The sequence below is a fragment of the Canis lupus genome, chromosome 7 (assembly GCF_003254725.2).
Source record: "Canis lupus dingo isolate Sandy chromosome 7, ASM325472v2, whole genome shotgun sequence".
Lineage (NCBI taxonomy): Eukaryota > Metazoa > Chordata > Mammalia > Carnivora > Canidae > Canis > Canis lupus.
The window spans coordinates 42,715,503-42,738,306 of record NC_064249.1 but is presented as its reverse complement, the minus strand read 5'-3'; the positions used below and the strand labels follow the sequence as shown (position 1 = coordinate 42,738,306).

The following is a 22,804-nucleotide window of genomic DNA, read 5'->3' as shown; positions in this document are numbered from 1 at the left end:
TCCTGCCTTCAGCCCAGGGCGTGATCCTGGGGACCAGAGTGGAGTCCCACGTCGGGCTCCCTGCATAGAGCCTGCTTCTTCCTCTGCCTGTTGTCTCTGCCTCTCTCTCTCTCTGTGTCCCTCTCATGAATAAATAAATAAAATCTTTAAAAAAAAAAAAAAGAACCAAGAGAAGCTGAAATCTCACGGGATCTGCTGGTAAAACATACTATTAAGGAAGTATTCCAAGGACGGCAAAGGAAGGAAGGGTGACCCTAGATAAAATACACTAGATAATCAGGCACTGGATAATCTAATAGTAATTAAATGGGAAATTAAATACTTTTTTTCTGGGACGCCTGGGTGGCTCAGTGGTTGAGCATCTGCCTTCAGCTCAGGACATGGTCCTTGTCCCAGGATTGAGTCCCACATCAGGCTCCCCAGAGGGAGCCTGCTTCTCCCTTTGCCTGTGTGTCTGCCTCTCTGTGTATCTCTCATGAATAAATAAAATCTTTAAAAAAAATACTTTTCTTCTATGGAGAAATACATAGGGCAATGGTAGGAAAGAAGTAGCTGTAACCTTACATAAAAAATATGAAAACCCTTGTGCATGCAATGACTACCCATCTGACTACAAGAGCAATAAGCTTTTTAATACATGGCCATTGAGTATAAAGAAGAAAAATTACCTTGTATGAATTATAGGTAAATTTAGAGTGATTAAGAGAAATATCATACCTCCAACTTTAAATTTTTTTAAAATATTTTATTTATTCATTATTTTTTTCCTTTCTTTTCTCTCTCTCTTTTTTTTTTTTTTTTGGTCAGGAAGAGGCAGGGGGAGGGGCAAAGGGAGACAGAATCTTAAGCAGGTTCCACACCCAGTGCAGGGCCTGACAGCTGGATCTCACAGCCCTGAGCTCATGACCTGAGCCAAAATTATGCATCAGATATTTAACCAACTGAGGCACCCAGGCGCCCTCCAACTTATCTCTTTTAAAAATAAAAATGAATAACTTTATTAAATAATACAATCAATATTCTTATCTACATGTCCACATTACTTCAGGTATACTTTAGGTCTACACAGGACTAAGGTTAGATTTTTATTTTATTTTTTTAAAGATTTTATTTATTTATTCATGAGAGACACAGAGAGAAAAAGAGGCAGAGACACAGGCAGAGGGAAAAGCAGGCTCCATGCAGGGAGCCTGATGTGGGACTCGATCCTGGGTCTCCAGGATCACGCCCTGGGCTGAAGGCGGCGCTAAACCACTGAGCCACCCGGGCTGCCCAGGACTAAGGTTATAAAGAAAGAAAAAAAATGAAATAGGAGAGTTGATCCAGGGAAATGAATAAGGAAGAAGAAAAAAAATAAAAGAATGATGCCAGTATTGTAAGAACCAAAGGGATGCAGAGCTAGTAGTAAAAAAGAGGGAGCAAAAATGGCAAATATTTCCTGCCTTCCCTGATTCTCATATTTATCTTAGCTTCCAAATCAACTTCTCTTGTATTATGTAATTATAATCCACCATAGCACCTCATCAACCAGTGAGTACTTATGGAACATCAATAAAACGCTGAGGCCACCACAAAAAAAGTACGGATTGCCCTATATACCTCTCTCTCCACACCAAAATCATCCAGTTATCCAAATACTTTCTTCATCCTCCATGTGAGCTAAAATCATGCCTTCATCTCCAGACTCCTCCACTGTCCTTTACCTAAAAGGGCACGGATACAAAAAAGTGGCTGCCTCTTGGAGAAATGAAATTAGAGGCTTTTCATTATATAACCTTCTATATTCTTTGAAGGTTTTACCCAATGAAGTAACACCTAGTCAAAACAAAACAAAAATCAGGGCAGCCTGGGTGGCTCAGCGGTTTAGCGCTGCCTTCAGCCCAGGGCGTGATCCTGGAGACCTGGGATCAAGTCCCACGTTGGGCTCCCTACATGGAGCCTGCTTCTCCCTCTGCCTGTGTCTCTGCCTCTCTCTGTTTCTCATGAAAAAATAACCTAGCAGTATGCCTGGGTAGCTCAGTGGTTGAGCATCTGCCTTAGGCTCAGGTCATGATCCCGGAATCCTGGGATCAAATCCCACATCAAGCTCCCTGCAGGGAGTCTGCTTTAACCTCTACCTATGCCTCACTTCTCTGTCTCTCATGAATAAATAAATAAAATCTTAAAAAAAAAAAAGAAAGAAATCCAGCACACCTACCAAATAAAACAAGCCCCCTTCAGTCTATCACCTCTATCTGTCATCTATCATAGGCACTAATTTGCTTTACTAGTGTCATAAAAAAATATCACAAACAAAATTCTAAGCACTTTAACACCAATGGAGTGCTTAAATCTATCTTCACAGACACCTTACAGTTAGTAGGCATTTCAATAAATATATTGTCAAATGAATGAACAATCTCTCTTAAGCATATACTTCCCTTTCACAATGTCCTCTCCCTCTCCCACTTCCTGCATCAGAGTGCTCTTTTCTACTCAGATGAGAATGTACCTGGTAGGACACTGAAACTGACACTGAAACAGGCATTTATCATTGAGAGTCTAGCAAAATTGGGAAAGCTGATTGATTTTTTAAAAGATTTTATTTATTCATGAGAGACACACAGAAAGAGAGGCAGAGACACAGGCAAAGGAAAAAGCAGGCTCTCGCAAGAAGCCCAATGTGGGACTTTATCCCACATCCTGGGATCACGCCCTGAGCTGAAGGCAGACACTCAACCACTGAGCCACCCAGGTGTCCAGGAAAGCTGATTTAAAAGATACTTAACTTTGAAATTAAACTGAGAGCCAGATTTGGCATTTTTCCTAGCAACTGTGTAAACAAATCTTTTGGTATCAGAATGAATTCATGTAGTGAGGAGCAATTACATTAAAAAATGGCTTATGTGACGAAACAATTCTTTTCTGACCTTGGTAGACTATTGTAGCTGCCCTGTATGATATATTCCTCAAAGATTCTTATCTTTGAGAGTTCTTATATCATATTTCACTGATTCTAAGTTACTTTTTGATATTTTAACATCTCTATTAAAATTGAGATTTTTGTCTTATAACTGATGGTTCTTAAAATTGCTGTCAGCCTGGCCACAGTCATGACATAGTTGTCACCGATCTCATTTGTGAGAACATTAAAAGGGCCAGCATCAAAACTCGTAGAATGGGTATTAGTAGTAGGAAGAAAATCTGGTGGCCAATAGTGGCACACTCTTTAATCCCCTGGGAATCCAATGGTTAAAGAGATGGGGTGGGAAGGGTAGTAACTCAGATGTGCCAGGCACTTTTCCATAACTAGAAAAAAAAAAAAAAAGACCACTTTCATATGGTTGCAAAGCTAACTTAAGAGACCAATATTAGGGAAGCCCTGGTGGTGCAACGGTTTAGCACTGCCTGCAGCCCAGGGCATGATCCTGGGGACCCGGGATCAAGTCCCACGTCGGGCTCCCTGCATGGAGCCTGCTTCTCCCTCTGCCTGTGTCTCTGCCTCTCTCTCTGTGTCTCTCATGAATGAATGAATAAATAAATAAATCTTTAAAAAAATAGCCCAATATTATAGCTTTCAGGCTTTTTAAAAAGTTTTACTTATTTAAGTAATCTCTACACCCAATATGGGGCTAGAACTCACAACCTGAGATAGAGTTACACACTCCTGGAGCAATTGGCTGGGTCAGTCAGTGGGAGCATGTGACTCTTGATTCAGAGTTGGGAGTTAGAGCCCCACTTTGGGTACAGAGATCACTTAAAAATAAAATCTTGGGACACTAGGGTGGCTGTTCAGTGGTTGAGCATCTGCCTTGGGCTCAGGGTGTGAGCCTGGGAACCCTTGGATTGAGTCCCACATCAGGCTCACTGTGGGGAGCCTGCCTCTCTCTGTCATTAATAAATGAAATATTTAAAAAATAAATAAAATCTTAAAGTTGCATGCTCTTCCAATGAGGCAGTCAGGTGCCCCAGCTTTTAGGTGTTGATGGTCTTAATTTTTTTTTTAAGATTGTATTTATTTATTTGACAGAGAGACATGCAGGGGAACAAAAGGCAGAGGGAGGGAAAAAGCAGGCTCCCCACTGAGCAAGGAGCCTAACATGGGACTCCATCTCAGGACCCTGGGATCATGATGTGAGCTGAAGGCAGATACTTAACTGAGCCACCCAGGCACCTCAACTGATTTTTTTTTTTAATATCTTATTTATGTATTCATGAGAGACACACACAGAGAGGCTGAGACATAGGCAGAGGGAGAAGCAGGCTCCATGAAGGAAGCCCAATATGGGACTTGATCCTGGGACTCTGGGATCACACACCCTGAGCCGAAGGCAGATGCTCAACCCAGGCATCCCTCAATTGATTCTTTTTTTTCTTTTAAGATTTTATTTATTTATTTATGAGACACACACACACACACACACACACACACACACACACACAGAGGCAGAGACACAGGCAGAAGAAGAAGCAGGCTCCACACAGGGAGCCTGACATGGGACTCAATCCTGGGTCTCCAGGATTAGGCCCCAGGCTGAAGGCAGCACTAAACCAGTGAGCCACCTGGTCTGCCCTCAATTGATTCTTTTAAGAATACTGCACTTCTAACAGTCTTGATGGCACAGAGGAAGATATTGTGGATAAACAGAGACATTGATGATTCCCAGTGAAACAGCGTTTCATCTGAGAGAGAAACACTAAGGTAGTAGTTTTAGAAATACCTTAACAGGGGCACCTGGAATAAATAAATGAAATCTTAAAAAAATATCTTAACCATTTTATTTATATTTTCCCTCTTATTAGGCATGAGAGTGAAGCATAATAAAAAATAACCATCTAATTAAGTCACGGTTCTTCTGTAGGTACAAAGTAGAAATTCTAAGTGAAGAAAAGCATAGTCTAATTGGCTATGTTTTTTTTTTTCTTTTTTTTTGGGGGGGTATGTTTTTCTTAATGTACATTTAAAAAAAAACAAAACAAAACAGCTTTAGGGATGCCTGGGTGGCTCAGCGGTCGGGCGCCTGCCTTAGGTCCCAGGTCATGATCCTGGGATCTGGGATCGAGTCCCGCATCGAGCTCCCTACAGGGAGCCTGCTTCTCCCTCTGCCCCCCTCTATCTCTCATGAATAAATAAATCTTAAAAAAAAAAAAAAAAAAACCCAGCTTGGGCAGCCCAGGTGGCTCAGTGGGTTAACACCGCCTTCAGCCCAGGGCATGATCCTGGAGACCCAGGATCGAGTCCCACGTTGGGCTCCCTGCGTGGAGCCTCCTTCTCCCTCTGCCTATGTCTCTGACTCTGTCTCCCATGAATAAGTAAAATCTTTAAAAAAAAAACACACAAAAAACCCAGCTTTATACTAGATGGGTCTTCAATCACGTGAAATACGGCATACCAAAAAACGTGAACTTCTGTTTAATAACATATTTAATAACGTACAGTATAGGTATATCATACAGATATTTCTGGCCTATCAATGTAGCAATGAAGTGCCAGAAACTCTGGGATAGAAAAAGCCTTGCTCTGGTTTGGGATACAAATAGCATTTCTCTTGCTGCTCTGATCTAAAATAGACTGGTGCTGTGCTTCCCAAATTTTAGTATGCATGAGAATCACTGAGAGCTTTTTAATTCCCTGGGTCCACTCCTGAGATTCTAATTCAGCAGAACTGAGATGGGGCCTGAGAATTTACATTTCCTTTCTTTCTTCTTGCATCTCACAGTTACATTTATTCATGCCACAAAGGAAACGACACATCTATAAGTGTACAGCAATGATCCCTGTTCCCATCCAACAGAGCTTGCTCTGACAGAATGACATTCCATCTGATGTGTACCCTAAGTAAAGGTGGTTGATGATAAAAAAAAAAAAAAAAAAGGTGGTTGATGATGAGTATGAGCAGGTGCAGGACTCGAAGCTTTCATAGTTTTACTTCTTTTATCAGCAATCCTGGGTTTTTTGTTTGTTTTGTTTTGTTTTAGCAATCCTGGTTTTATAAAAGAAGCCCATTAACTCCATTCCTACCCAAATCTCCTGGTAAATCTGGGTACAGTAAGGCCTCATGGGGACCCAGACATTTTTAACAAGGCTTTAAAGCATCTTGGCACAGGACCCCTGACTCAGGCTACCCCAACCCACATAGCCAACAACTTGGAAAAGTCACCGAGTGCATTCTTTTCCTTCCAAGATTTTATTTTTAAGTAATCTCTAAATCCAGTGTGGGGCTCAAACTCACAACCCAGGGATAAATAGTTATGTGCTCCATCAACTGAGCCAGGTGTCCCAAGGATTTACATTTCTAAGACTCCAGGTGATATCGATGATGCTGATGACATAGGTTCACAAACCACACTGAGAAGTACTAGCTTCTATAGTACATTTTGCCTTACTCAAGACCCACTTCAGACCTTAACACCTAAGCTAGTTCCAATAAAGAATTCCTTTCTTTCTTCAATGATTCAAACAACCAGGGTTTTCACTCTGTATCTGCTACTATGCCAGGTACTAGATATATAGAGATATAGACACAGATACAGATAAAGTCACAGAATAGGATGCCACAATTAGGGTTATTCTGCAGAATGCTCTTTTCTACTTATCATTTGAGCCAACACTGTTCGTATTATTCATGCATAAAAGGTATCAGATTATTCTACTCTGGATGAAAGATTTCATAATGTTTTCTCTCAACATACCTATCTCTCGAGCAAGAATAATACTGCTTAGGCGAATCGGTTGGGTAGATTCAGCAATGAGCACAGCTTTTTGGGAACATAAGGTGCCATTTTCATATAAAGGCTCAACAGTTACTGCGTCATGATGGGTGGAATGCCTGCCAAAATAAAAAACTTAAAAGAGTCTGAAATAAGAATGTGGGTTAAAATTAACTTTTAGCAGAACACAGATTCTTAGTGTTTCCGTGTTACATGTTACCAGGTATATTTAAATGATATTCCTTAAATTTAGTAGAATCCATGCTGAGACCAAGATTTCAGAGACTGATCACAACCTTTTCCCAATGACCACTTCAGCAATGTTACACAAGTATTATATTCCTCTCTCAATATTTAAAATAAGATTGTTCCATTCTTCCCTCAGTTTGTAAAAACAAGACTGATGTTTTCAATAACGAGACATAGATTTCTATGACATACCCCGAAAAATGAGTTTTGTCCAATCTTAAAACTGGGCTGTTAAGACAGAAAAACTGCCTAAATTACAAGGTGTGAGTCCAACTCAAAACACAATTTTAAAGTTAATGTTTTGGGACGCCTCGGTGGCTTGGGTCAGGGACTGAGCCCCACATCTGGCTCCCTGCCCCCTCCCTCACTCCCTCTCTCAAATAAATAAAATCTTTAAAAGTTAAAAAAAAAAAAAAAAAAGTGTTTTGGCTTTGGAGGCTGAGGTTCTGTGCATCAGCCCGACCGGGGTCATCCTGGAAACCGATGCCCTCACCCTTCCGCAGGGCGGGGGTGAAGTCCTCACGCTCCACACCAGCCTTACTGCCCCTCAGGAAAGGGGAAAGAGCAATCCGGGGGTGCGGGGCGGCGGCGCCCACTTCCCCCGGAGCTGAGGCAGCCCCCCTATACCGCCCCCAGGCAGGCCTCCTCTCCACCCGAAGCGAGAGGCGAGTCTCCCCGCTTCACCGTGTTGGGGCCTCGCCTCGCTCCGAGAAGCGGAAGCTCAACCCACCAGGCCAAGTTCGGTGGGTCGGTGGGGACGCCAGCCCTGCCCCGAGACCCCCGGCCCGCAGCGATGTGCCCTCAGGCCATGCGTGGCCCACCTCCCGCTCCAGCAGCACCCCACAACAAAGGCCCCTGTGGGCTGCGGTCCTCGTCGAAGGCAGCCCGTCCACCCTGGCGGGACCGCCGGGGCGCAAAGCCTCGGGGCCCCCCACCCCTCACCAGGTGTAGCAGCCCCGCTGCGCCTCCAGCAGGAAGGGCACGCGGCCTGGCTCCCGGCCGAAGGGGAGCAACACCTGCGGCACGTTGAGTTTGCTGGCCAGGGTCCCAAGCAGGCTCTGAAGCAGCAGCAGGATGCCAGGTGCTGGCCAGCCGACAAACGGCTGGACACGTCGGTGCCGCGAGGTCCCCGAGCCAGTCATGGCGACCACTGGGTCTGCAGTTCCCGCTCGCCTGCGGCTGAGGCCCGACCCCAACGCCGGCCAGTCCGCGGGCACGACGTCACAGGGGGCGGTCCCTCCGCCTGGCTGGGAATTGTGGGAGTTCCTCCAGGGAGCGCTTGGCAAGGCTGCGACGGCCGCTGGAGGCGCGAAGGGAGCCCGTTGCTCCGAGGTCCCGACGTCTTGGGCGACTTTTCTTTAATGGTAAAGCAGCAAAACGTCTGAGTGGTGCGGACTCCTCCCAGTTTAACTTCTGCTGCCTACCTTGTGTTCGGCTACTAGCCACAAACAAACATTCTCAGTTTCCCCATCCACACTGGTCCGCGCCTGCAAACGGCGAGCACCCCCAGGCTTCTCCCACCCCGCTCTCCAGGCCCCCGACCCACAGCCCCTCGGCCCCCAGCACCCTAGGCCTGGTATCAACAGCTGCACTGTGCCAAGGACCTGCGTGGTGCCGGGCTCCCAGGCCAGAGTGCAAGAGTTGCCAGTGTCTCCATCACGCACTGCCCGCCTCCACAGACCCGAGAGGCCCTCAGGCTCAATTAAGTGGTTTTCTCGGAACAGCTGGCGGACTATCCGTTCAGAGGCGATCCTGGGCCATGTGATCGGTGTCGCAGGCTATCCAGGCCAGTTCAGAGCCCTGAGCCTCACAAGGCCACACTGCACAAGAATGAACACCGTGCTGAAGGGAAAAGCACAGCCTACCCTGAACGTGCCAGCACTGAATCAAGTAACTCATAAGAAGCCTGGCACATAGCTACCAGCTCGAGTATTTACATTTACCCTGCTCATACATATTGTCTTTTTTTTTACAGATGGAAGATCGAAATTGTTTATATCAGGACATACAAGTTAAGAATCTCCGAGCTGACTTTGGAACCCAATTTCGGACAGCTTTCAAAGCATATGCTCTCTTTAAATCCTGTTGCTACCACCCACAAAGATCTGATTTTTCACTCAAATTTCATAGTTCCTGTGGAGAAAACATATATGGATTAGTAAATAAGAGTCTAGTAGGTCTGAGGATCAGAGGGACTGGTTCTTTATTTCAAAAAGACACTTGTCAATTTTCAGTATCAAAACAGTTTGCACTATTGGTTTCTTTCTCCCAATCGGCCCCCAAAGAGAGGCCACCAAAGGAAGAGTGCATTTTAAGCCAATAAGCTGCAGGATGCACACCTAACAGACCTCACGGAAACCTCACCTAAAAGGGGAGTTGGGGAGGGAAAGAAACTTTTAAAAGATCAGCACACTGTCAGCCCATAGACTGTAGAGAGTTCTCAGCCAGACGGGGTGGTCAATGTGCCCCAACCCTAAAGAAGCAAAGTTTCAAAATAATATAAAATTTAAAAACAGTTTTGTACATAAGCTATTCAAGATTTCTCCAGCACTAACTGATACAAAGCACAATGAGATGGCACGTTTAGAGGCAGCAGCTTTGGACCCAGAAAAGGGTGATGAGATGAGTTTGATTCATGTGGCTAAATCAGTGGTGAACATAATTCTCTTTTTTCTTTCAAGGAGGCAGGAGAGCAAATAAGTGGTCACCTCGACATAAGGGGAACATGATCCATTCTGTAAGCAGTTAGGGCAAAGATAGGATAAGGATTTGGTCTCAGATCGAGGTCTCACCATCTTAATTTTTGTTTGGTCACATCTGATGGAAAAAAAACATGTTGCTCAAAGATACCTTAAAGCTGAAAACCTTAGCCACACTTTTTTGGCCAACTTCTGGAATCACCTTTCTAATTTGGCTGGTATTTTGGACAGAGCAACGAGGCTCCCAGAGTGGGTCTCTTTCTGGGCCCTAGCTCTCAGTAAGGCAGGGCCCTGTCCACTCCTTCCTCTGTGGAGAGGGCAGTATTCATTAGGCTGAAAAGTTAATTCCAAATGGGAGGAAGGGGTTAGACTGCTGCTTCAGAACTGTGGAATTATTTGGAATGTTTTACAAATGTCGCTACATCAACTACAACAAAAAAGGTAATTACAAAATGTGTACATCACAACATGCTTTTAAAGACACTTTGCATTGTGCTCACATTCCCTTAAACATTGTTCCCAAAGGTGCTCAGCCTCAAGCCCAACTGGAATCTCTAGGGAGAGGCAGAGACAGTTTGGTGAAAAAGACACAGGGGTAGGGGTGGGAGAGGCAGCAAAAGGAGAAAGCAGCCTTCCAGTTAAAGATCAGCCCTCAGTTTCAAGGCCAGCTTCGGGCAGGCTGGGCCTCAGGCAGAGTCAGGGTCAGAGGGAGGAGCGGCGGCACGGTGGGACTGAGGTGCTCTACATCTCATTCAGGTCAAGAAGAGTCTGGTCCAGCATCCTTTGTGTACACAGGTGCTCCTCTTTGGTGCATTTCAGCTTATCTAATGGAGGTAAAGGAGAGACATCACAAAAATAGAAGTAAATGTCAATATCTACCCACTCCGAGAATCAATCACTCCTGCTGCAGGAAAGCTGCGGACTCATAGAGCAGCTGTCTTCTCAGCAAGCCTGAGCTACTGCACCAGTGGCTTCTGCAGAGCCTCTGGCTGGAGTTGCAGGTGTTGCTATACTTCGGGAGGAGGAGGCTGGGGCTTATCAGTCCTTTCCTCATTCATTCACACCCAACAAGGCTTTCGGTTTTCCATCACTGAAGGAGGCAACAAGCCTCAAGCATCAGCCATCCTTTCTTCTAGGTTTTGCCCATAGGACAGTGCCTACCTGCCCTGGCTCACTGGGGTGTGACCCCCCAAGAACAAGGATGGGCATGTTTCCACCAGTAAAAAGAATCTCAGTTGAGAAGAATATAAAAGGAACATTGTACACTATAGGCTTCCTCTAAAAAGGAAGGGAAAGGAACTGGGGATAAATGAATAACCCCCCGTGGCCTATCACAGAATCATTAGAGGAAACAAAGCCAAGAATACTACCAAAAATATAAGCAAAATCTCAACTGAGATTTTTATAGAGCTATTTATTGTCCAAAACTAGCCTGATAGTTACTTACAATTCAACATAAAACCAGGAAAAAGAAGCAAGAAGGAACATGTTAGAAAGAAAACCAGTTGCATGAACACCAAGGAAAATCTAATCTGCTCAGCAAGCAAACCACCACTCAGACTATTCTAATGGAGTGGGGGAAATACTCAATACATACATAGCTATTAATACCTACACCCCTTTTCTTTCCCTTCCCTTTTTTCCACCTAGTCAGAAAGGCCCATCTCTGGGCCTGTAGATGAAGCAGTCACAACACTTTGTCCAGTTGGTCCTTTTATTGTGAGAAAACATCCATGCAGGGGGAACATAGCCTACAGTTGATGCACAGGTGACAGAGCAGGAAGTAAAGGTAAAAACCAGAAACCTCTCCCAGGTTCCTCACTATGATCTCTCAGGCCCCTCCTTTCATCGTCCATTATCTCTTGAAAAGGGATAAAAATGCAGTGTCAACTATTCTTACTCTACAGTTCAGTTAGGAAGTCAACAATATTCTCACTGCCCCGACTAAAAAACAATTTGTGGAGTGCCTGGGGGCTTAGTCAGTGAAGCATCTGCCTTTGGCTCAGGTCATGATCCCAAGGTCCTGGGATGGAGCCCCACATTGGGCTCCCTGCTCAGCACAGACTCTGCTTCTCCCTCTCTTTCTGCCTCCCCCTGCTCTTGCTCTCTCAAATAAATAAAATCTTAAAACAAAAGGGACGCCTGGGTGGCTCAGTGGTTGAGTGTCTGCCTTCGGCTCAGGGCATGATCTCGGGTCCTGGGATTGATTCCCGTATCAGGCTCCCTCTGAGGATCTTGCTTCTCCCTCTGCCTAGGTCTCTGCCCCTCTCTGTGTCTCTCATGAATAAAATCTTTAAAAAAACAAAACAATTTGCTAGGGCAAAATGACTTTTTAAAAAAACAATCGGGGATCCCTGGGTGGCGTAGCCGTTTGGCACCTGCCTTTGGTCCAGGGCGCGATCCTGGAGACCCGGGATCGAATCCCACGTCAGGCTCCCGGTGCATGGAGCCTGCTTCTCCCTCTGCCTGTGTCTCTGCCTCTCTCTCTCTCTCTGTATGACTACCATAAATTAAAAAATTAAAAAATTTAAAAAAAAAAAATTAAAAAATTAAAAAAAATAAAAATAGAAAAAACAATCAGCTTTTTGCTGGGGTCCAGGTCAGTGGTGTGAGCAGTAAGCTTGGCCTAATGGGCACCAGTGAGTCCTGCCTGTCAGTCACACAGAACATGTAGTGTCAGCCGCAGCTTGCTAGAGAGCAGGCGGTTTTGCTCAAGTTGACTATAGACATGCTCTGCAGCAGCAACAGAGAGGAAAGAACACAAGAGGAGGAGGGGAAACAGAAGAGAAAAAGGAAAATGGGAGGTTAATAGAGTAGCAGAGGTTAAATTCTGAGACTTCTGACGAGCTGGTATACGTAACATGCATCTGTAAGTCCAAGAGGATGCAAGGAAGATTCAGAGGACAGTAAGAGTTACCAGGTGGTGGAAAGACTAACAGAGGAACAAAATAAAAAATCCCGACTGACAAGTTGGAAGGACAACATTCTGAGAAAGAAAACAGTATCTCCTCTGCAAAGGTATTTATTCCCTGGGTTGAGAAACAGACAAGCACAACAGGGCAAAGGAAGGAACACAGCTGGCTTATAATCAGGGTTTGACAAGAACTGGAGCCAACAGTGGGAACACTTTCTGTAAAAGCATTCAGTACAGCATTAGGAATGTTAAATTGAGGTCAATATCCTGACACCCACTCAGTCCTACTTTCTACTGCTCCTTGTTATAGGTGCTCAGTGGTAAACCTACCTTAGTGGCCTGTCCATCAAAATCTCACCTCCCCTTTCCAAAAAAGAACTCAACCCTATTAGGGCCAGCAACACATCCAGCTCAGGGAAGGTGAATCAAGATTATCCTGTTCTGTTTTTCGAGCCTCTCTTGCAGTTAGGGGTGATCATGGGATCCAGTTCTGGCCAATGAGACACAGGGGGTACTCTGCTGGAAGTATTCTGGGAAAACTAACTTGCTTTCTCACCTTGAATATGGATGTGAGGGTGAGAGTTAACAGATTTCAACCATAAGAGAATCACAGAAACTGAGCAAGACGAGGCCACAGCTGCTCCAACTGGGACATATTATTATGGGAGAAAAATAAGTCCCATATTTATTTATTTATTTATTTTTAAGGATTATTTATTTATTTATTCACGAGAGACACAGGCAGGGGGAAAAGCAGGCTCTCTGCAGGGAGCCCAATGTGGGACACGATCCCAGAACTGCGGGATCATGACCTGAGCCAAAGGCAGACGCTCAATCACTGAGCCACCCAAGTGCCCTAAGTCCCCATATTTAGTAAAGCTACGGTTAAGTGGTTTCCCATAACCAAAAGCATTCCTGGTAAGAGTAGTTAAGTGCTCAAATCACTGACTTTATCTGAATTTTCCGCTTGGAATGCACCCTTCAAGACAGAGTACAAAGAAACCAAACCCATCTGAGCAGCGCAGGGATAAGAGGGATCTAGGGACAGACCTTCCTGGTCTCTGACTCTCAAGCTCACAAACAGATTTCTTCCCATGTTTTACAGTCCGTTTCAAATGGTCTTAGGACCTCAATACAAAGATATACTCTTCTGTCTTAAAGACCTATTGCATCTGTGGAGCTGCTGTGCCCACAGTCGAGGCACTGCCAAGTACTTTGCCCTCTGGGCAGAGGTCTTTCTCCAGCTCTCCCTGGAAGATGGTGGCCAGTATGGTCCCAAGGTTATTTGCCACTTTATGTACACTATCAAAACATAAAACATATGTATACAAAATTATCCTGGAGGGGAATAGCCAAAAATCATAGTGTACTAAAGGGCAGAATTAGAGCGAACTTTCAGAATTGTACCAGTGGCTCTCATTACGCGTGCCCGTTCTCTCCCCTTGGAAGGAAAACTGGAAACGTGTGGGGACAGGTTTTAATTGTCACAATAACCAGAGGACCCTACACATATTTATCGGGCAGGGGACAGCAATAAGTAGGACTGTTCTGTACATCCCAGAATTATCCTGGCTTAAATGACCAAAGTCCCCCACTAAGAAACACTACAAGAGTCTATAACTCCACGAGGCCAGGGATTGGACCTGTCTTATTCACTGGGCATCCTTGACAAATGTAGAGGTTCAAATTTGTGAACTTTCTCAAGCTTTCTGTGGTGTTATAAACAGATTCCAAGTACTGCCTGACTCTTCTGTAGCATCCATATCCAGGTTACTGAGCGTGACTCCCACTCTGGAGAGAGAAAGGTCCTATCAGAATCTAATCCCTCAAAACAGCTTGGTCAGTGAGGGTTTTGTTCCATTTAGGGAAGTAAAAAAGAGACAGAAGTGGAATCATTTTCTTGCCTGATTAAATCCTAGAACGCACAGTTCCCTAAGAACTACAGGAAGTCAAAAGGCAAATGTGGTTATTCTCTCACTTTAAACTTAGTACGGAAGATTTTCTGTATTTTTTTAAAGATTTTATTTATTTATTCATGAGAAACACAGAGAGAGGCAGAGACGGAGGAAGAGGGAGAAGCAGGCTCCATGCAGGAAGCCCAGTGTGGGACTCAATCCTGGGACCGCAAGATTACACCCTGATCCAAAGGCAGATGCCCAACCACTGAGCCACCCAGGCGTCCCAGTACAGAAGGTTTTTAACACTGCTGTCTCTAGTGACTACAAATTCAGGATCAGATACCAGCTCATTAGTAAAAGTTCTTAGTTCCCTGATAACAGCAAAATAAAGCAAACAAAAAAAGGCAAGCCAAAGAATCTATTTGGTCTGATGTTTCTTTTAGACATGTTCAATTAAGTAGGGAACAATTCCATGGATGCTGGACGTACTTAGGCTCCACTGGTCTGAATCAGGTCAATTCCATTCTATAATAGGAAAAGGCAGTGGGGAGGCTAAGAGTAAAGCAAATTACACATGCTTTAAAGCCTCACAATTTGGGACACCAGGGTGGCACAGTGGTTGAGCGTCTGCCTTCAGCTCAGGGTATGATCCCAGTATCCCTGGATAGAGTCCGACACTGGGCTCTCCATGGGACCCTGCTTCTCCCTCTGCCTATGTCTCTCATAAATAAAACCTTTAAAAACAAAACAAAAACAATTCTAGAGATGAGAAGGAATGGGTTTTGCCTTTTTTTTTTTTTTTTTAACTTTCCCCTAAAATTAAAGCTGGGGGGCGGGTATTTAGCTAAGAACCAAGAGAAAGGTAGAGATTGGGTGGGGCTAAAATAAGGCTGCCCAGCACAACAGGGCAGTTCCACCCACTAGGTAACACTAAGTAATTTGGGATCTAGTCATGTGTTGTGCCTCATCGCAACACCGTCATAAGGACAGGTAGAAAAGACTCTAACACATCAGCCTGGGGTTCATTCCCAGAAATAAAGTGGGAGGGACACCTGGGTGGTTCAGTAGTTGAGTGTCTTCCTTCAGCTCAGGTTGTGATCCTGGGGTCCTGGTATTGAGTCCCACCATCAGGCTCCCCACAGGTAGCCTGCTTCTCCCTCTGTCTATGTCTCTGCCTCTCTCTGTGTGTCTCTTATGAATAAATAAGTAAAATCTTTTTAAAAAATTAAGAAAGAAATCAAGTGGGAAAAGAGATCAAATGCTTTGCTCTGAGATTACCAATGATGCTTCTTGACCCCATTCTGATTGCTAATCCAGGCTCAAGTAACACAGGGTGGAGGAATGATTTTATTAGCATGACACCATATTTCAAATTTCACTCAGGTATGCTGGCTTGTTGGTCTCCATCCTTGCTTACACCAGTCACACCCGTGGGGAAAGAAAGAGCTACTAGAAGCACAGTGCCTCACTTTTCCTCTAACTTCTCTCCATTCTCACATACTTCTTTCTTTTCTAAGCCTTTCTCTGTGCCAGTCAACTCTTTCTGCCCAAATACTAAAACATCTAGAATTGTACTATTCAACACAGAGTCACTAAGCCACACATAGCTACTTAAATGCAGATGCACTAAAAACAAGGAACAGAATCTTAGCTCCTCAGTCCTATAAGCCATGTTTTGAGTGCTCGACAGGCTCTACATGTGGCTAGTGGCTACTGTACTGGGCATCACTGTCTAAAGTTTTGCTGGATGGCACTGGTCTAAGCCTTATGTCTTGCCTGTATTTTCCTCACACTAGTTTACTTTTCTGCTCCTTGAAATGTGGCTTCTCTCCTTGATTTTAATGTTCAAAACACACCCTCGAATTAATAAAGTGTCAATGACAATGTCCCATCTTGAGCTATCTTCCTCTCAACTTGTTGAGAACCTCTGGAAATCATCCAGTCATCAAGTTTTTATATCAGCAAAGTTACTCTCTCTCTTTCCATCCCACCAACCAGTCCCATTTGGATTCCTCCTCTGCACAGATTTTCCTTTTTGCTTCATTCCTTTTACATCTGCAACTGTCTTTAGGGTTCTAAATGTACTTTCATGGTCTAAACGGCTTGCCACCTGTGTGGAGTTCCAAACCTCTCTTAAATCAATCAGCCTCTCCCCTCAACCCCCCAGAATTTTGTTTTCACCTGGATACCTGCCAGTATTTCAAACTCTTATTCCCTTACACCTCTCTTGCCTCTTCAAAAAAGGACCACTTGACCTCCCAACACCTGTCTTACTGCTGTTTCCTAGGATTCAAACCAGTCAGCCCTGACTCTTCCTCCTCACACTGAGTGCCCTTCACAGTGAGCATCTTCAATGCCATCTCTCTGCGATACAATCTCTGGGAAAACTGCAATAGCTAACCCAGTTTTTCTCGAAGCATGGCATACTCACTGCTAGTGCTATGCAAGATTTCTGACTGTATATGATTCTCAACTTAAAAAAAAAAACTTACTTGCTATATTGTTAATGTACATTAAGTACATTAGAAAAAATCACTAGCGTACCTCAAACATTTGATTCTAAATTAGATTACAGTAAGAAAATCTGAGGGCAGCCCAGGTGGCTCAGCGGTTTAGCGCCGCCTTCAGCCCAGGGTGTGATCCTGGAGACCCAGAATCGAGTCCCACGTCGAGCTCCCTGCATGGAGCCTGCTTCTCCCTCTGCCTGTGTCTCTGTCTCTCTGTGTCTCTAATGAATAAATAAATAAAATCTTAAAAAAAAAAAAAAAGAAGAAAATCTGAAAACAAGAGTATATGTGAAGAAAACAATAGTGTAGGGAGCACATGAATATGGCAAAAGCCACCAAGTGACATACGAATGACCGAAATTCAGGAATCATCACCTTAACGGATCACTTTGATCATCCGCATGCCTTGCAACACATTAACTTAGCTGCCAAATCAACTCTTCTTTTTGCTACTCACACCAGAACATATATCCCTGTTCAAAATCTCCATTGGTATCCTCAATCTCTACACAAGAAAACTCCACACCTGATTTCAGTACACAGCGGCCCCTTCTCTGTCCAAATCTACTTTCACAACTATTATATCCTTCCCACCTCTATCTATGCTTCTACTTTTGCTTCTCTTTGACCAAAATGCTCAATAACTATCCCTCAACCAAAATCTGTTTGTCAGAAAATCAATCTTTTAGAACCCAATAAAAATGAAGAGTTTTAACATGTTTATTAAGTAACTATTATGTGCCTCCTTCTGTGAGTCTTTCCTAATCAATCCTCCTGTAATCAATCTCTTTCCTTCTGAATTCCACAAGTTTATTATTTGTGGCACTGATCACAGATCATCTTTAGCTTTATATATATGCTCTCTCTCCTACTAGATTCTGGGCAACCTAAAAATAAGGATGGTGCATCCATCTTGGATTATTTCTGTCCCCACCTCAGTAACTTTGTACCTAAAAGATACCAGTTAAATGTCAGCTGAATAATCAATACCTTAATCTCAAAGGCTATGTAGCAGCAGGAAATGGTATGAACAAAAAGAAACCTGAATTCAAGTCTCACTGGGTCTCATAGGGACCCATAGGGAAAACCTCTCCACTTGGCTCTGTTTAAAAGAAAAGCAAGTTTCGGGACACCTGGGTGGCTCAGCAGTTGAGCGCCTGCCTTTGGCCCAGGGCGTGATCGTGGAGTCGCAGAATTGAGTCCCACATGGGGCTCCCTGCATGGAGCCTGCCTCTCTCTCTGCGTGTCTCAAATAAATAAACAAAATCTTTAAGGAAAAAAAAGCAAGTTTAAATATATAATCTGCTGTGAAACTGAAGTACTAAGTGAGCCCCTTGGTGACCACCACACTAGACTAGAATCATCCTGCTGTGTAAATTGGAGTAAGAGTTTGCAAAATGTTTTCATATAATCCCACAATATAAACTAGGAACAATTTTACTAGCAGAAACTTACCATTTTTATGTATGTAATAAACTATTACTACCTTGTGCACGTTATCTGAAACATACATGATGGGTTGTTCTAGTTTTTCCAGTAATAATCGTTTATCATCTGTTTTAGATTCCACAGGCACATACCAACAAACAAGTGGCAATGAGCCTCAAGTATGTGAGAAGGGTTTGGACAAGAAACCAAAAATCTGTTGAAAATTCTGTGTGCTTTTCTGTGACTTGGGATGATCTAATCAGTCAAGTTTGGTAGTAAGACATCTGAGTTCATCAGATGCTCTGAGGATGTACCACCATTTGAACAACTAGAAAAAGGGCAGAGAATACGTTATCGGGAGGCTCTTGGATGCTATCAAAGGAGGAGAGATTGAGAATAGGAGCCACAGAGCCCTCCAGGTGGGCTAAGTGAAGTGCTCAGCTTCCCATGGCCCACATGTAGACTCAAGCTCCTACCCAAAAGAACCTCTGCTAGCCCACCACTCTGATAGACTTACATCAGTTGAGCTTAAATGTCAAGAAAAAATAGACACACACAAAAGTGGCTTTGATTATATAAGTCAGAGGAGGGAGGGCTGTTCTCCACATCACACCCCCAAGGCTCCTTCTCAGGGACAGCAGCCGCTTTGTAAATGACACAAATGCAGGGGGGGGCAAGAGGCTTCCAACAGCTCAAGATTTTAATTTGGGGGAGGAGGGGTGGTGGAGTGGAAGAATACATAAGTTGCTTTGTGCCCCCCACTACATCCTATTGCCTTGGGGACCAGCCAGGCCGACCCACATGGAATCCAGAGCGAGAGTGGGGCGTTGGGCTCCCCGAGGAAAGGGGGGCAGATCCAGAACAGAGCAGAAACGGTGATAGTTATCTGTATGAAAAAGTAAGGAGACTCTAGGTAAGAAGGACTAGCATCCATCTACACAGCAATTTGGGAGAAAAGGGAAGAGAAGGCAGTAGGAATGGGAAAAGACAGCCAGACAAGACTCATAGCCTGAGTCATGTGACTTCCCAGGGTTAGTGGGAAAGATACAAAGAGGAGAATTAGCATCAAGTGTCCACAGCAAACGGATAAAGTCCCCAACAACTCTTTTTGGTGCTTTTTACCTCTCCTGGCTTGCTCTGGGACTCAGCTTAATTCTTTGGTGAATTTGGTATTTCCAATCATGGGTTTCCCCCGGAACTTTACTATCAGGACACAAATTAAAGGAGGAGTCATGAATTGTTATGCAACGTTAGGGCCCAAGTCACTGGCTCTTTGGGCCCTACATCCTTAGTTACAGGATGATGCGATTCTGCTTTCAGTAGCAACCCCTCTAAGAAGACTAAATTTGAGAAGCAAACAGAAAAACCGTGGTGTTATAATGAAGGATCTATTAGCACAAAGTATTCAAAAACCACATGGAGATCAGGGTGCTACCCATTCAATATGAAATGCCACCCCAGCTTTTGCCAACGAGTAATAAGCACCAATATTTTAAGATAGCATGAAGATTCTAGTTTCCAGAGGATAAAACCAAAGCACACTATACATAGCCTATAACCCCACCCACCCACAAGCCAAGGTTCCAGCCCCACTCTGTCAGATAGTTACATAGAGGTCATGTCATTGAGGGCGTGGTCCAGCTCCTCACTAATGGCCTTGTACTTCAGTTTCTGGGCATAGAGCTCATCTGGATAGGAACAGGAGTACAGAGAGGAGCGTGGGGACAGTGAAAAAGGTCAGAAGCATATGGAGAGAGGGAATCATTAGAAATTCGGAAAAGTGTGACTGCAGGTCTAATACCACAGGTTAGAACATCTGTCCTGGGTTGAGAACCTGGACACAGTCACGACTAGAAATTCCTATTACCAAAGGCACTCAGGAGGATCCCACTCCCACCCAGTTAATCTCATTCCTAGCAGGGATGGCACAATAAAAATAGAAAAAGGAAAAAGCACACATTAATATTCCAACACTTCTTTATCTACCAAGCAAGACCAGTATTCTTGGACCCTCTGCTCTACAGGCTACCTCCCCAAACTCTCCCAACGGAGCACATCTCAGAGATCTCCAAATTTTCGCTCGTTAGAGCAGACACAGTTGCCAAAATGTGGGGAGAAAAGTATTTAGAAAGCCCCTGGGATTGGTCAGCTCCGAGATTCTTTATCTCTTAGACAGGTCCCCCACAGCTGAAGTGATAAACAGGATTGCCAAATGTAGCCACAGGGTAACATGCGCTCTTATGCCTCCTGAAAGCATGGCTACCATTTCAACCCAGAGACCAGGATTTAAGACTACTAAATTGGGAGGTAAATGCCTCCATTACTAGTCTCCTCCAAGGGAAGGATGCAAATTCCAGAATACTAGATGAAATCTTACTAAAGGAAAAGGTTGTATATATAAAAACCCAATTCTAGGTTTGGATGTATTTCACCTAGCTCTGGCAGAGGACAGAGCACAGGACATGTGCCAGGTCACGACCACCTCCCTCTGGTGGACAGGGAAAAAGGTTAACATCAATGGGCAAGGTCTTCCTCTGTATCCCTCTAATTCCTCTCCCAGGCTCCATACCTTCCAAATCATCAATTGTCTTCTCCAGCTTGGCTACCGATCTCTCAGCAAACTCAGCACGGGTCTCTGCCTGGGGGAAATATGACAGCAGAAAGAATCAGACATGAACAAGACAATAAGAGAAGGATTCTCTATCTCTTCCACTATTTTCTACCTGTAGACCTTTCAGAACCAAACTCAGCTTGTCTATGTCTAAATGACCGCCTCATACACCTCAGAATGTTTTGATCCTTTCCCTACAACCCACCTTGTCCCTTCCTTATAACCCCTCAGCTCACCTCCTTGAGTTTATCCGTGAGAATCTTTATCTCTTCCTCATATTTGTCTTCCTTTTGAGAGTACTATAAGACAAGTGGAATCAAAGTTTCAGAGTAGAAATTACTCATACAGACAATCCTACCACCCTACCCTACCCCCTGCCACTATATTCACTCTTACAGTAAATAGCCTCTTGGATTTAATGTGCTGAATGGCCCCTGAGAAAAAGAGCAAGGCCCATTACTGGACAACAGATCCTTTAAATCCACAAATCGGTGTCCTTACGAGCCTTGATATCCTCAAATTAGAATCCTCCAGATCTTTATTTTTAAAATGGTCGAAGTTTTTATCTTAGATCAACTCGAGGAGGTATTTTTCCTTCCTCCTGTTTAATGAGTAGGTGTAGCAACACCCCAAGGCCACATGGCTGAAATTGTCCCATATCATGGTAAAGACAAGTCATCTGTCTTAATTCCTTAAGTCTCATATCTACTATTTGATGCCCCCATCGGTCTGCTAGAAAACCTTTTAGGACCCATAATTATTGGTATTTAGCACAGTGGTATCAGCCTGACACCATGACCCCAAGCACCTGAGACCATGAAGTGACTTTGGACTAAAGAAATCAAAGTGCAAAGGAATTAGCATTAAACCCAGAATCTGGATGACAAAGATATGTCTCACTAGATTACATAAGGAATGGGTTTCTCCAGTCTCTCACCAAGGGCAGAGCTGAGCCCAGGCCCCAAAGCCTGTCACTCTCACAACCAGCCCCTACCTTCTCCGCCTGAGCCTCAAGAGACTTGAGGTTGTTGGTGACATTCTTCAGCTCCTCCTCCAGCTCAGAACACTTACTGTGAATGTTTTAAATACCGCAGGAGAGGAAAGGGGAAGGAGGAGAGAATAAAAAAAAGGGAGAGAAAGACACACAGACGTGAATTGAACCTATATGTAGAGAGAGCTGAAAGGCATACTGGGGAAAAGAGAAGTTCCCAGGTCACCTGAGCAAGTGTCAACCCTCCTCCCTCTACCACTATCAGAAGCTGGGCTCTGCTGGGCTAGGACTCAAAATACTTGAGAAAAATCACTAGCAGGAACAAGTCACCACTGCTAGCTGGGGCAGAGGTGGGAATAGACACCCAACCCAAAGAGCCCCCCAAATCACCCACGGGAAGGAGAGAGCCTGTGAAGAGGTGGTGAAGCAACTAGGAAAGAGATGAAAGATGCCAAGTAAGTGGGATAGAATGGAGCATTCCATGAAGAGATGAGAAAGCACTCAACAATCAACCAGTGGAGGGGAGGCAGCTGCAAAATAAAAACAGAAACGGAACAGAACGAAACCACACCACACACGTAACCTCTCTGTGGGTCTGACGGTTAGTACCTTTTCCTCAGCAGCACTCAGACACTTCAGGTTCTGGTCCATCAGCCTGATCTGCTCATCCATCTCTCGGCAACGGCTGTTAGTGACAGTCACAGGGGTCGCACAAGCCAGGTGGTAGGGAGGGAGAAAGGTCAAAAAGGACACAGCAAGGAAACAAGCAGCAAAACGAAAAAAAAAAATTTTTTTTTTCCAAAACATGGGAAGAAAA

The 22,804-nt window shown here is 44.3% G+C and overlaps 2 protein-coding genes across 32 annotated transcripts in view; both read right to left on the bottom strand.

The window, feature by feature from the left end:
- Window positions 1–8,420, bottom strand: part of NUP210L (nucleoporin 210 like) — an 80,947-nt gene extending 72,527 nt beyond the window's left edge. For 3 of the 15 annotated variants that reach the window (XM_025428846.3, XM_025428851.3, XM_025428848.3), the window contains exons 1-2: window positions 7,882–8,400; window positions 6,673–6,809 (exon numbers count right to left, since the gene is read on the bottom strand). In XM_025428846.3, the coding sequence (XP_025284631.3) occupies window positions 6,673–6,809; window positions 7,882–8,081 (337 nt within the window). In that variant the 5' untranslated portion in view covers window positions 8,082–8,400. Of the gene's footprint in view, window positions 1–6,672; window positions 6,810–7,881 lie in introns of all 15 variants that reach the window. The other 12 variants (XR_007412044.1, XR_004817365.2, XM_025428850.3 and 9 more) reach the window with 10 other exon arrangements.
- A 697-nt stretch (window positions 8,421–9,117) lies between these two features.
- Window positions 9,118–22,804, bottom strand: part of TPM3 (tropomyosin 3) — a 28,081-nt gene continuing 14,394 nt past the window's right edge. For 3 of the 17 annotated variants that reach the window (XM_025428857.3, XM_025428862.3, XM_025428867.3), the window contains 4 exons: window positions 22,597–22,672; window positions 21,233–21,295; window positions 20,955–21,024; window positions 9,118–10,462 (listed from right to left, as the gene is read on the bottom strand). In XM_025428857.3, the coding sequence (XP_025284642.1) occupies window positions 10,380–10,462; window positions 20,955–21,024; window positions 21,233–21,295; window positions 22,597–22,672 (292 nt within the window). In that variant the 3' untranslated portion in view covers window positions 9,118–10,379. Of the gene's footprint in view, window positions 10,463–12,276; window positions 12,372–19,067; window positions 19,272–19,994; window positions 20,074–20,954; window positions 21,025–21,232; window positions 21,296–21,990; window positions 22,067–22,596; window positions 22,673–22,804 lie in introns of those variants that run through there. The other 14 variants (XM_025428861.3, XM_049112631.1, XM_025428859.3 and 11 more) reach the window with 8 other exon arrangements.